The sequence below is a fragment of the Rhinolophus hipposideros genome, assembly GCF_964194185.1.
Source record: "Rhinolophus hipposideros genome assembly, chromosome: 9".
In the NCBI taxonomy this organism is placed as follows: domain Eukaryota; kingdom Metazoa; phylum Chordata; class Mammalia; order Chiroptera; family Rhinolophidae; genus Rhinolophus; species Rhinolophus hipposideros.
In genome coordinates this window covers 31,768,049-31,781,879 of record NC_138055.1, presented here as the reverse complement: position 1 = coordinate 31,781,879, position 13,831 = coordinate 31,768,049, and the positions used below count along the sequence as shown (strand labels likewise).

Sequence of the window (13,831 nt, the reverse complement as noted above, 5' to 3'; positions counted from 1 at the left end):
GTCCTTTCACATTATTTTAACATGCTCACTTGTCATTCACATACTTTTAGTGTCATCTGAGAAACAACATATATTTCTGCTTCTGCTTTGGGTTTATTTTTGAAATGTCTGTGACTGGTTCAAGTAGTTGTTAGGATGGTACTTACTCTTGTATGTAGTTATTTATAGCAGTATAGACACTTAGAAATGCTGGATACCTCATTTACTTTTGTATATGATTTTTAACTTCTCTATTAAGTTGAAAATTTAAGACTGACTGGGTCTCATATGGTAATGTATCCTTCACAGTTTCTGGCATATAATAAGCATGCAAGAGCTCATGGATTCATGAATTAGAGCCTGCTACAGCCCAAGAAAATATTAGAGTTGATGATATGTGAATATTTATTATGTAAATGAAGTCAAGGTCACTGACTCTGTCCTTGGAGAGTTTCCTTTGTGGTATGATCACAGATTATGAACCATAAGCCATCTCATAATTGCAGTATGATCTAATAGCTCAGGGAGTTAAGATACAAATCTACCAATAGGAATCACTGGCTATTATTTGAAAGCCATTCTGAAGATTCTGGGGATGGACAGAACCTTATATATCCAGTTTACACATGAAGAAACCAAAGTGTCTTTGTATGTAAAAGGCTACATATTTATAATGTTTTTGGAAATCCCATTTTTCAAGACAGAAAAGAGAAGAAAAGTATATGTGTTGTTTTAAAGTTAAAACAAGGATCCAAATCAAATCTTCATTGCAACAGAGGTCAATATTTATTCAGCACTACTCAATAGAACTTCTCTACAATGATGAAAATATTTTACATCTGTGCACTGCAATGTGGTACCACTAGCTGCATGTGGCTATTGAAGTGCTATTGAGCTCTTGAAATGTGGCTAGTGAGCCAGAGGAGCTGACTTTAAACTTCCTTTAATACTAATTTATTTTAATGTAAATAACCACATGTGACTAAGGGATACTGTATTGGACAGTACTCATAGATTAACAAGGATCTTTATAATAAATTAATTGAACTCTCCTATATGACACGTACTGTGCTAAGTGCTTTATATTACTTATTTGATAGGATTATTATGAAATGCAAATCAATTAATAAACATAAAGATCTTAGCATAGTGCTCATGCAAAGAATTCACTATCAGGTTATGCATTCATCAATTCTACATCTATAAGATAGATGCTATTATGTTCATTTAATAGATGAGGAAACAGAGTCTTACTGGAGTTAAGTAACATACCCTGAGGAATGAATCCAGTAAAATGTCAAGCTAAGATTTAAACCCAGGCAGTCTTGGTTTGTGCCCTTAACAGCATCTAGTAGAATTATTTTTAACTGAAGGATCTAAACAAGTGGTTTTGATGATCATAGGGACTCCAAACACCATACGAACCTATACCAATGGTGTGTTTGTTTCCTACAGTTTGCTTCAATTACTAGTGTATATGTATGTGCCCAAATGAATCACCACGTTCTTCTCCCAGGAAGTTATTTCTATCAGATCCCTCCCCTCTCACCCTGCATATCTATCTGATTGTCATTTGTTTGTATAGGACAATGGAATGAAACATTGAATTTTCCTATCTTGGCGACAGAAAGCATATAGGACCATGACTCAGTAGACCCAACGTATCCTACTAACTGTAGTACTTTTTGGTTGAGTTTCTAGCAATTCACCTCACATTTTTGACCCTCAGTTTCTAACCTGGCAAATAGGCAAGTGACCAATGGCACAGATTGGGAGGGGAGCCAGGAAAAATCCTTGCCTCGTCTACATCACTGGGTCACAATAATGTGTAAATGTGATGTTTTTAAAGGCACTTTTGAAAAAATCCTAAAGCACAATACAACTTATATAATATTCTAAATTACTGTCTTTGATCTTTAATAAAAATATACTGAGATAACCTCTGAATATATCAATATTATTGTGAATAGAAATGTTTGAGACAGTAACTCTGAACTAATGCAATGAATTATTAAGAAATGTGTTTATAAGCTGTACAAGGGCATTGTTAGTTTGTTCATTTCTTTCTATTTTGAATAGCTCTTTGGGGGAACTCCAAGCCATTAGCAAAAATAGACTACCTAAAGAGAAACATAAATGAAGCTTATTATTTTTGTTATTTCCCCAAGGGACTTACCATTTCTAGCAGGTTCAACAGTAGTTGGCTGTGCCTTCTGACAATATTATAAGCTCGACAGCAGAGCTCCACAAAATCTTGGAAATGCTGTGGGTTTTTCCCACCCTCTGTAATAAAATATTCCATCTCTGAAGTAAAAATAAAAGGAGCTCGATCCCTATAAACCAAAAACAATAGAAACTATAAGCAGGAGGAGAAACGATTTGTAGAGCTAAATTAGGCAGTTACAACTTATTTACATTCGAACTTTCTTATTTTCTCTCTACTCTGATGGATGAACCTTCTTCATTGTGGGACAACTGGAGAAACTTGCTAATTGTAGATTTTGCATAGGGTAGCTGGGCTGCAACAGAGAGGAAGGACCAGTTATTATACAACATCAATCTATGTTGTCTCAAATATTTAGTTCCAAGTTATTTTTGGTGGGAATATTATCCATTAAAAATTAATGTAAGGACAAATTAATAATGAAGGTGATTTTACAGAAAATATGTTTACTGCTAAATTTTGAGATGATAGATCATGTATCTGACCTTGTGTTGTTTTCTTTTCCCCCCTCTGAGGATATGTGGATATGTTCACCCTTTAGGAAAAAAAGTTTCAGGTAAAAGCTGAGATAATGTATTGAGAAATTTTTTCAAAAAAAGCAAAAAACACAGATGTTACCAATTCACTATCATATGCTTATTAAGGGAATAAAAGATGTAGCTATATTTCATTTTACTCAAAGCCCAATAAAAATAGTTATGGTAACAGAAAGAAGGAAATGCAAGCAGACCATGTTGGTATGTGATATTGCCCATGTAGTCCCTAGATTGAAAAAACAGGAAAACGATGACCAGAGATGATCTTGTTTCCCTTATTTTTGTCATTTTTCTTTCTTTTTTCATGTTATTTGAGACTGGAAGAAACCTGAGATGAAGCATGAGCACTTCTTTTTTTGTTTGTTTGTTTGTTTGTTTTTAGCACTTCTAATAGAGACTAGCAGGAGAAAGATTAGAAACAGCCCTCTGTGATGAAGTCTCACTCTTTGGATAGCAAAAATGACACAGCAGTGTTTTGTCATACTGATTTGGCCTTAGGTCCTGTAGAAGCATTTGAGATGGACATGGAGTTTTGGATAAAATACTACTTATAAAAGATTTTTAAATGAATTGAAATAAAAAATATTTTTAAATTTGAGCCTAGAAGCTTAGATGTAACTAAGGTTACTCCAAACAATAATAGAAAAAAGTCATGGATTATTCAGGAAGCCTCTTAATTGTTGTTGTTGTTATTTTTTTTAATGTTAAAGGGTAATTGTTTTCTTTTTTTCCCCTGAACAAAGCATGATAATTGTGTTCTTTAATGCTTAGCTGTTGTAGTAAAAATGTGATAGAGGGGGAAATCTTGCAATCTGACTTAGTTAACCCGACCTTTCAAAAGTGTGGATACTCAAATCAGTAAGCCATGACTCAGGCATTTTGTGGCTGACTGGACTTGTAGGCAAAGTATTTTAAAGAAAATAAATAACCTCTGTTCGTCTGTGGTTATTTTATTTTGTGAGTCATGCTACTACTGAGTGTTAGGAAGATAGGCTGGTATAATAATGCCCTCCACTTTATGTTCATTCATTTGATCATTCATTCAACAAAATTTATTGAGCACATAGACACTGATGAGTGTGTTTTAAGAGTCAAGTCCAAATTTTAAGACTTTTGCGCAAAATCCTTTTATATTTGGCTTTCATTGACTTATCCAACCTATATGCCATGGGCTTACTTTACAGCCCATTATTTTAGCCAAGGTAGCAGCAGAAGTTGGGAAACATGAGATTTAGCGTGGGTTCTAATTCTGGACTTCCTGCATCTCAATTTGCTCATCTCTGAGATGGATAGTAATACTTAGCTCTTAGAATTGTTGTGAGGATTAACTGAGAAAACATACACAAATGCCTGACACATAGAGAGGGCTACCCACTTGTGAATTCCTATGATTAGCGACTCTCTGCAGAGGGCACAGACTGCAGGCCCTGTCATCCAGGTTTCAAATCATGTTCTGTCACGTACTAGTTCTGTGCCTCTGGGCAAGTTACTTATCCTCTTCATGACTCAATCTCCTCCTCTGTAAAATGGGGCTAAGAGAACTTGACCCCTGGGATTAAATGGATTAAAGCATATAAAAGTGCTTAGAACACAGCCTGGCCCATAGTAAGCACTCAACAAATGTTAAATACTATTATTATTCCCCAAACTAATAAGAGGGTTATCAAAGCTGAATCTTGTCATAGTTAAATTCCCCTCTCTCTTCAAAAATGCCATCATTAAAATCCCATCCTTCCTTCAAAGTTTAATTTAATTTCCCAGCTCTTCCAGGTAACATCTTTGGTTTCATAAGCCCTTAAATGGACCTTTGAATTTGGTAACATGTTTCATATATCACAATATCGCTATTGCTAACATTTTCATAGAGTTTAGCAATATCCAAGACTTCTATAATCAGAAAAAATATCTTAATTTTATATATAAAATTTTTCCAGTAGTATTTTTCTCTCCCTGCTCTCTGCACTACATTTACTAAATTAAATGGAACTTTTGAAATAATTTTAGAAGAATCTTAAATTTACAACTTCCTGAAATTTTCCTTTTCCTTTTTATTTTTTATTTTTATTGGGGAATATTGGGGAACAGTGTGGTTTTCCAGGACCCATCAGCTCCAAGTCAAATCGTTTTTTCAATCTAGTTGTGGAGGGCGCAGCTCACTGGCCCATGTGGGAATCAAACCGGCAACCTTGGTGTTATGAGCACTGCGCTCTAACCAACTGAGCTATCCAGCCACCCGGAATTTTTTTTTCTAATTTAATAGATATGCTTTTTTCTTCAACAGAGAAAAATATTTCATCATGCGGATTTCTCTTGACAAATTTTATAGTTATACTCAAGTTTGTTCCCTCTACTATGATAAAACAGATAAACACCATAGCAGAAAATCAAAACACAAAAGAAACATCCAAATTAGAGAAAATATAAACTAATAATAATATTGAAAAAACTAATTTTTGCTATGCTGAAATATTATCATAGTCTAAATTTTTCAGTGGGTTCCACAAAATAAAATCTTGCATCTTTTCTATGTGATTTACATGACTCCTTTATGAGCAATTTTTAAAATAATGAAATTAGATTAAAATTTTTCTATAAATGGAAAGAAGCCTGACATGTGAAACAGAATCCTGTCCCATTTCTACAGGCTGTAGGAATCATAGCTGTGAAGTGGTTTATCAGTCCACTCAAATGTGAACATAATCCTAGGTTGCAGAATTCATGTACTGGAGCCTAGTCCTGAAGTATAAGCAATACTTATAAATCTGAAATAGAAATTGGTTGTGGCAGGAGGGAAGATTGAAAACTATTTAATCTCTTAGGATCTATATTGTTATTACACTCTGAATCATATGTTGAGAATCTCTCATTTATAGTTGTATAATTACACCAGAACTTTTTTTTGTGATTATCCTTTTTTCCCCCCAGATTAGTGGTTTTATCATTACTTGCCTAAGTCCTTTTACCTTTTACCGGTATTATTTCCCCTTCTAGTCATGTTTCTTTCTCTCTCTCCTTCTCTCTATCACCTGATACCCTAATGTCCTAATACTGATTAAGAGATCAGGATCAAAAATTTTCTTATAAGAAGTTTTCTCTAACCTGTCCCTAGCTTATTTCTCTATTACTTTACCTTACTTTTTACTTAGCCTTAGCTAATATATTTTATTCTTTATAGTTTCTAGTGTCTTATAATATTTTCCTGCAAATGATCTGTGTGATTTTCAAGGGTAGAGGAAATATTTTATCTTTCCTATATGTATTCTTAAAATCTCAAACAATATTTTGATGGTATTCTGCTATGTGCAATGAATGAAACAGTAAAAAAATATAACTCACACAATGAAGAGCTTGTGATAATGTACCTTTATGTGGAAAGGCCATGTGAACCAACTTATTTGTTATAGTTCTGTCATTTTGTTGTTAAAGTTAATCTTTTTATTAACTTTCTATCAATCTTTCCCTGAAATTATTATTTTGTAAAATTGCTGATAGTAGTTTATAGATTTCCAGTATAGGTGAAAATAGAGTAGTAGTTTAAAAATGTGCATATACAGAGGGTGCCAAGAAAATGTATACACATTTTAAGAAAGGAAAAAAACTGTATTAAAATTGTAATATACCGATAACAATAGATGATACAAGTCATGTGTATACATTTTTTTGGCACTCCTGGTATTTGGGAAATTTAAGAACATTTATATTACAAACAAACACTAATTATTAAGGAGACAAATTCATTTGATATAGGAAGTAGCAGGACAATTAATAATTTGTTGTTTGTTATTATGCATGAATTTCCCTTCTAACCATGTTGTAGATATAACCTCTTTGTATAAAGTCACTGGAATACCAGGTTCGTCATCATTAAGCATTTACAGATTGCCATGGCACTGAGGATACATAGAGTTTTAGGATATGTCTCTAACTATTAGGTGACTTGAATCTAGCTAAGGGGGCACACACAAAAAATGTTAGAGCACTATAGTTATTTATCAACAAATATTTATTGAGGATCTATAATATATATGTGCAAGGCTTATAGGCAAGGTTAAATTAAAAAAATTAATATCCTAAAAGCAATAGAAATTTATTGAATAATAACAAAAGTGTTTTGAAAAGATTCCTCCAGCTGTAATATGGAGACGAATTTGAAACAGAGAGTGTATGTGGGTAGATCAGACAAGAGACTTTTGTAGAAAGTTTGGATTAGATATGAGAGTGTCTTAGGTTAGGATTAGATATGGAAATACAGAGAAAAAGGAAGACTTTGAAGAAAAAATCAAGAGGACTTTATGATGGCTCGAAATGGGAGGGAGAAGCGGTGCTAAGATAAGCTTTACATTTTTGGCTTGGGTAGCAGGAAGACTACAGTGCAACATTCAGAGTGGGCTTGGCTTTGAACAAGTTACATTTGAGGTACCGTTGAGACAAGAGCAGATGACAATCAGGTATTGTAATTCTGATTTCTGGACCACAGAGAAAAGATCTAGGCTGGAGGTAAATTTTGATTTCTACTTCTGGGAAAATTGAGTGGGCATATTTTTTCTTATTCCTCTCACCAAGAACACTAAACACCCTGGAAATTATGTATACAACAAACATCAGACTCTGAAAGGCATAGAGGAGAAGAAAGACTACTAGGAACCTCAGGACCTCAAGAAGCAACATGATTATGAATTCTCTGGGTTTTCTTTTGCCTCATAGATTCCAGACATAGAACTCAGGAACTGGAAATGCCAGTGGGTGCAGACAAAAAATCGCGAGAAAAAGCCTGCTCTCTCTAGCTACAGGCCCAGGAAAAGAGCAGCCTAATACAGAAAACATTTAGGCAACAACAGTTCTACTCCAGCCAAACAAGCAGAACAAAACTGACTCCACTTGCCTACAACACCAGCAAAGGCCAAAATGGGGAGCCTAAACTTTCATTCTTACCAGGCTATTCTCAGACACTTCAATCCCTCATCTGGGTGATATTGGGGACAGTTTAGTAAAAAGCTGGGATTGGTGGAGGGAAACACATAGATCAACAGAGTAGGATAAATCACTCAGATATAGACTGACACAAATATGCCCAAATGATTTTTGACAAAGGTACAAAAGTACTCTAATGGAGAAAGGATACAGTCTTTTGATCAGATGACACTGGAACAACTGGACATCCATAGGCAAAAATATAAACCTTGACCTAAACCTCTTACCTAATATAAAAATTAACTTAAAATGCATTACAAATTTAAATACAAAATGTCAAACTATAAACTTTTAGAAAAAAATAGAAAAAAATCTTTGGGATCTAGGGCTATGCAAAGAGTTTTTATGAGGATGAAAAGACAAGTTATAGACTGGGAGACAATATTTGCAAACCACGTACACAGGTAAGGACTAATATCTAGACTGTCTAAAGTGAATTTAACAGTAAAAAAAGATCAAACAGTAAAATTAGAAAACAGGCAAAAGACAAGAAGAGACAGTTCATGGAGGAGGATAGGCAGATGGTAAATATGCACATGAAAAGATGCTCAACATCAATAACCTTAGAAAAATGCAACTTTGAGAAAACCACATTGAGATGTCATTACACACCTATCAGAATGGCTATAGTAAAAGTTAATGACCATAACAAATGCTGGCATGTATATGCAGAAACTGGATCACTCATATTGGTAGTGGAAATGTAAAATGGTATAACCACTGTGGAAAACCACTTGGCAGTTACTTAAACAGCAGTAACATGCAACTACCATACAGCCTAGCAGTTATACTTTTCGGCATTTGTCTCAGAGAAGTAAAAACTTATATTCACCCAGAAACTTATACATGGGTATTCACAGTAGCTTTATTTCTAATAGCTAGAATCTGAAAATAACCCAGATGTTCTTCCGTGGTGAATAATGAAACACACTGGTATATCTATACCATGGAATATTATTTGTCAATAAAGAGGACAAACTATTGATACACACAACAACTTGAATGACTCTCCAGAGAATTATGTGAAAAAAACCCAAGTTCAAAAGGTTACATACTGTATCTGCACTTATATAACATTCTTAAAACAAAAGGACAACAAATTAGCGGCTGCCAGGGGGTAGGATGGAAGGGATGGGGTGAGAGGAACGTGAGTGTGTGTACAAAAGGGCAACATGAGGAATCCTGGTGGTGATGAAAAAGTTCTATATCTGGACTGCCTGAATATCAATATCCTGGCTATGATATTGCACTATGATTTTATAAGATGTTACCATTGGGGGAACCTGGTAAAGGGTACATGGGATCGCTGTATGATTTCTTACAACTTACGTGTAAATCAACAATTCTCTCAAAATCAAATGTTTCATTAAAATTTGCATGAGTCACCTGGATTTAGATATTGGTAGAAGCCTTGGATGTAGCTGATAGCAGATTAGTGGAGACAGTAGAGTGACAAGAGAAAAGGGATGAGTCTTGGGGAATGTAAGATTTAGTGGCTTGGTAGAAAGGAATCATCGTGCATTGTATACTGAGAAGGGGAGAAAAACCAGAAAGTGATGATGATGCCTCAACACACAAGGCAAGTGAAGAGGGCATTTTGAGGAAGGAATAGTCAACATTGTCAAAATCTGCTGAGAAAGCAGGTAAAATGGGGAATAGATAGCATTGCATTTAACGTTATAAAGGTCACCATTGATTTTATCAAGCAATGAAAAGTAAAGCCAGATTGAAGGGGTTGTGGAACGGGAGGTAAGGAAAAGGAGGTCAAAAGTGTAGACAACTTCAGCAAGTTTGTGAAGGTGAGTGAAATGGTGTGGGGACTGGGGGTTGGAGGCAAAGGTATTTAACCTTTGGAGAGACAAGCATATTTAAAAGGATTGTTTGAGAGGGAGAGGATAAACATGCAAGGAAAAAATAATTATTGATAGTGTAATGCACGTTAGAGGTGAGAGGGAAATGGCTCCAAGGCACAGATGGAGGGATTGGTTTTTAGAAGGGAAAACAAATCTATTAGAACAAGAAGGAAGAGGTTTACGTGCAGTTGTTAAGTAAGTTTGTGAGTTTTTCACTGAGTAGAAAAGCTGACTCTGTTCTGTTTCTATTTTCTCAATAAAGTAGGAGGTGTGTGGTCTTCTGTCTAAAGTAGGGAGAGGGGACTAATGCAGGGGAATAATGGGTAAGGGAGATCTGAGGTTTATCCTCTTAAGATAAGCACAAATCATTGTAGAGAGGCAAATAGTGAGATGGTCATGGGAGTATTATGGGATTGCTGGGCCCATCTGAATCTGGGGACAATGTGTGTCCCGTAGTGGTGATGCTTTCTTGTAGGCTTGGCTGCTGTGGTGTAGCACAGAGAAATCAGATGAGGGGGTTATGGCACATGCTTATCTTTTGCCTCCACACTTTTACTCACAGTTCTTTCTATTCTAAGCTATCTTTTCCTCTTTTTTTCCACTAATTTAAGCCTAACATTTTCTTCAATGTCCTGCTCATGTTATATTTCCTCTTGAAATCAATATCACTAGCCCTCGGAGTGGGGACTGCCCTATTCTAAAAGACATTAAGGAAATGGACTAAGCATGTTAATTGTAATGGATGCACTCTGAAATACAGGTGAGGTGCTGTATCCTTCAAATGAACCAACTTCATTTATTGAACTATTTCTTAAACAAATATGTACATACTCAGAAATGAATTATGTTTCATTTTAAAGTACTGAGCCCATAAGCTGTTTGAGAGTGCAATAATTCAGAGGCAGTTTCCTCAAATGTGAATTACACAGTCTAGATAATACCCCTGGGCTTCACCCTAACAGTTCAGGGTGGTTTGGCCATATTACGTCCAATAGAACAGTCCCAGTGGGCTCAGAAACTTGTCACATTCCGTGTGAGCATTTTACTTGTATTAACTTAAAGATTCCTATTAGATGCTTTTTTAAAAAATGGAAGAAAAACATTAAAAGAGAGTGAACAATTGTGCCTGCCTTTTCACACATAAAAGAGCAATACTGCCCATGGATGGGAAAGTGGCCCTGCTACTTTAATACTTGGTCTTAGTTTTGGAATGCCTCTCAGCACAATCATTTTGCAACACATTTGATCATAGTTATTAAAGACATAAATTTAATATATAGCATGGCTATAAATTCAGGATAACTATGTCATTTGGTACTAACTAAACAAATAGCTATCTGTCCTAATGCTGGAGAGAAAACAGAGTATGTTGGGATTATTAAGAAACGGGAATATCAGCCCCTTATCCTGCACTTTCCTAAGGGTCCTATGACCTACTGCCTACGATTCTGGACAAATTATAACAGCGAAGACTTCTTGTTCTTGATTTGTGAACTAGAGAAAATAACAGTAGCTACTTCAGAGAGTTCCTGTGAGGATTAGTGAAGCTAACGCATGTCAAGTATTTATGAGGCTTTAAAGGGTCATTCTGACTCTTTCCTGTAAAGTTTGATTGCACGTACTAGATGATGCAGCACACACTAAGGAATGCTTGCTTTTTGCCACTCTCAGTCTGAGAAGAACTACAAGTTTCAATATTGCTGATGGAGGCGGGAGACTGGAGAGTGGAAATGGAAAGTTAGAGAGCTCTGTCAAGGACTCATGACAGTAGAATCTGTCTGCTGGGTTCTGTGAACATACACATTTCTTCCTTTTGTAGTTCATCTAATGTTTACTTGAATAACTGATAAAATAAGTAAATTGACATATATAAACTTAAGTCCCAGGTTTGAAAGACTTGAGTGTTTGAATATGTATTTATACTCTGAACTGAAATGGGACTAGGTAATGAGGCCCATTTTTTTGTTTATTGAAATTATTATTATTTAATTTCATAAATTTCAAATGTTATTGTCCCCAGGAAATATCATAGTAACATTAAAATACATTGTTTTAAAGATTTCTAAAAGTTGCAGACTTCCATCATGGTGAATGGTGTGAATTAGCATACAAATAAATGACTACAGAGTACATTGGGGGATGTTTAAGCCTACGTGTTTTTTCCTGATATCACAAACGACCTACATTTCAGAGAGCACATTTTGCTGTCCAACAGAAAGAACACAAGTCTCTTGTCTAATATCCATGAGTTAATTGAGAAGGCAAATTTGGAATCTCCATTGGATAAAATTGAACCTTGTATAATTAGACAACACAGGAAACCTCATATGTGCGATATAATGAGAACATAGGGTTCATGTACTATTACAAGAAGAACATTTAGCGCCCTGGGATCTCCAAGCTCTCAGCAATTATTAAATAAGGAGACGCTCACAAATAATCTCTTAAGTGTAAAACATGTTGCTGTCTCTTCCACCCCCCAGTCTAGCCTTTTTTGTAAATGCACTGTGAGTCCTAAATTAGACTCTGGGAGGTTGCTGATCTTTAACTGCTCAATAAGTTTAGATACTGATCTGGAGTTTTAGGCACAGATACACTATCACTCTTATTTGAAAAGGGTGGTTAAACAGCTACCTCTTCAAAATTATCTATTCTGCTTTCCTAAGTCTGATATTTTGATTAGGAGTTTCCAGTAGATCAGGATTTTATGAGGACAGGAAGAGACTGGTCAGTTACTCAATATTTCCATGTTTTCCCCCCTTGAGCTTGAGTTCAAGGGAAAGTGTACAGTTATGCTTTGCATGGAATTTCATTGTCTGTTTGGAACAGAAGTGAGTCTGCATTTGAAGAAAAAATTATCAATGGTATATAACACTTGGGTGAAAGTGGATTGTGGTGTCATACTTTAAAATAGGGTTGAAAGTGAAAATCAAGAATAGGCCCAATTTACCTCTGAAACATTTAAATCACCCATAAATTTACCGCATGCATGATCAATCTTTATGTATCAAACTAAAATGGACATTTTATCTCTTACTAAGTTTAACATCATGAATGTTTCCCCCACCACAGGAGCAGGTACTATTTCCTCAGTTGAATACCAGATGAATTTCATATACCAGGCTCATGTTCAGTAGTTATTTGTGGTATATCTTTAAAGCTAGATTCAGACTCAGGGCTATGAAATGCTTATATTGACAGTTACATTGTACCTTAGATCAACTGAAGAGTCAGCACTCATGTCTTCCATGTAAGCATGCTTTTTCACAATGGGGCACAGGCTCATTGAGTGTGGGAAGGTAGAATCCTTATACTACTATTGAAATTGTTATTTCCCTCCTTCCTCCTTCCCTCTCTCATTTCCTTCCTTTTATTCCCTCTCTCACAAACTTTTCTTTCTTTCTTTGTCATCCCTCACTCTTTTCATCTGAAAACCTACACAATTCTCTTTGAAGAAAATTCATCATTTTTTTTTAATTATAGATTTTTTTTTTTTTTGCTTGTAACGGAAAGAGGATAGATATAAAGCAGGTTACTTAAAAGAAACCAAGTGATAAAACATAGCTCAATGATAAGGTGAAGTAGGAGGGAGAGAAATAGTAGAAAGATGGGAATGACAAAACAAACTTTATTTCTTGAAATAGTCTATGTGAGACTGCTTTGAAAATTCAAATTACTATTCAAATGCTAGGTGTAGTTTGCCTAGGATTGACTTTGTGACTGTCAAAAGCCTTTGTGATACTTATAGTATACCAAAAAGTGTTTTTTCAATTATTTCATTGTGGTAGAATACATGACATAAAATTTACCATCTTAACCATTTTTAAGTGTACAGTTTAGTGGTGTTAAAATATTCATAATGTGCAACCATCACTGCCAGCCATCTCCATAATTCTTTACATTTTATAAAACTGAAACTCTATACCCATTGAACAATAATTCCCCATTCCCTTCAACCCCCAGTTCCTGGGCACCACCATTTAACTCTCTGTCTCTATGATTCTGACTATTCTAAGTATCTTATATAAGTGGAATCATATGGTATTTGTCTTTTTGTGACTGGATTATGTTGCTTAGCACAATGTCCCAAAGTTTCATCCATGCTGTAGCATGTGTCAGAATTTTCTTCATTTAAGGCTGAATAATGTTCTGCTGTATGTATATACCACATTCTGCTTATCCATTCATCTGTTGATGGACACTTGGATTGCTTCTACATTTTAGTTATTGTGAATAATGCTGCTATGAACATGGGTTTACAAATATCC

At 35.2% G+C, this 13,831-nt stretch overlaps 1 protein-coding gene across 1 annotated transcript in view; it reads right to left on the bottom strand.

Annotated features, from left to right (window-relative positions):
- PIK3C2G (phosphatidylinositol-4-phosphate 3-kinase catalytic subunit type 2 gamma) overlaps positions 1-13,831 on the bottom strand; it is a 276,846-nt gene that overhangs the window by 69,691 nt on the left and 193,324 nt on the right. The window contains exon 27 of the mRNA XM_081059023.1: positions 2,156-2,312. Coding sequence (XP_080915149.1) covers positions 2,156-2,312 — 157 coding nt within the window. The remainder of the gene's footprint in view (positions 1-2,155; positions 2,313-13,831) is intronic.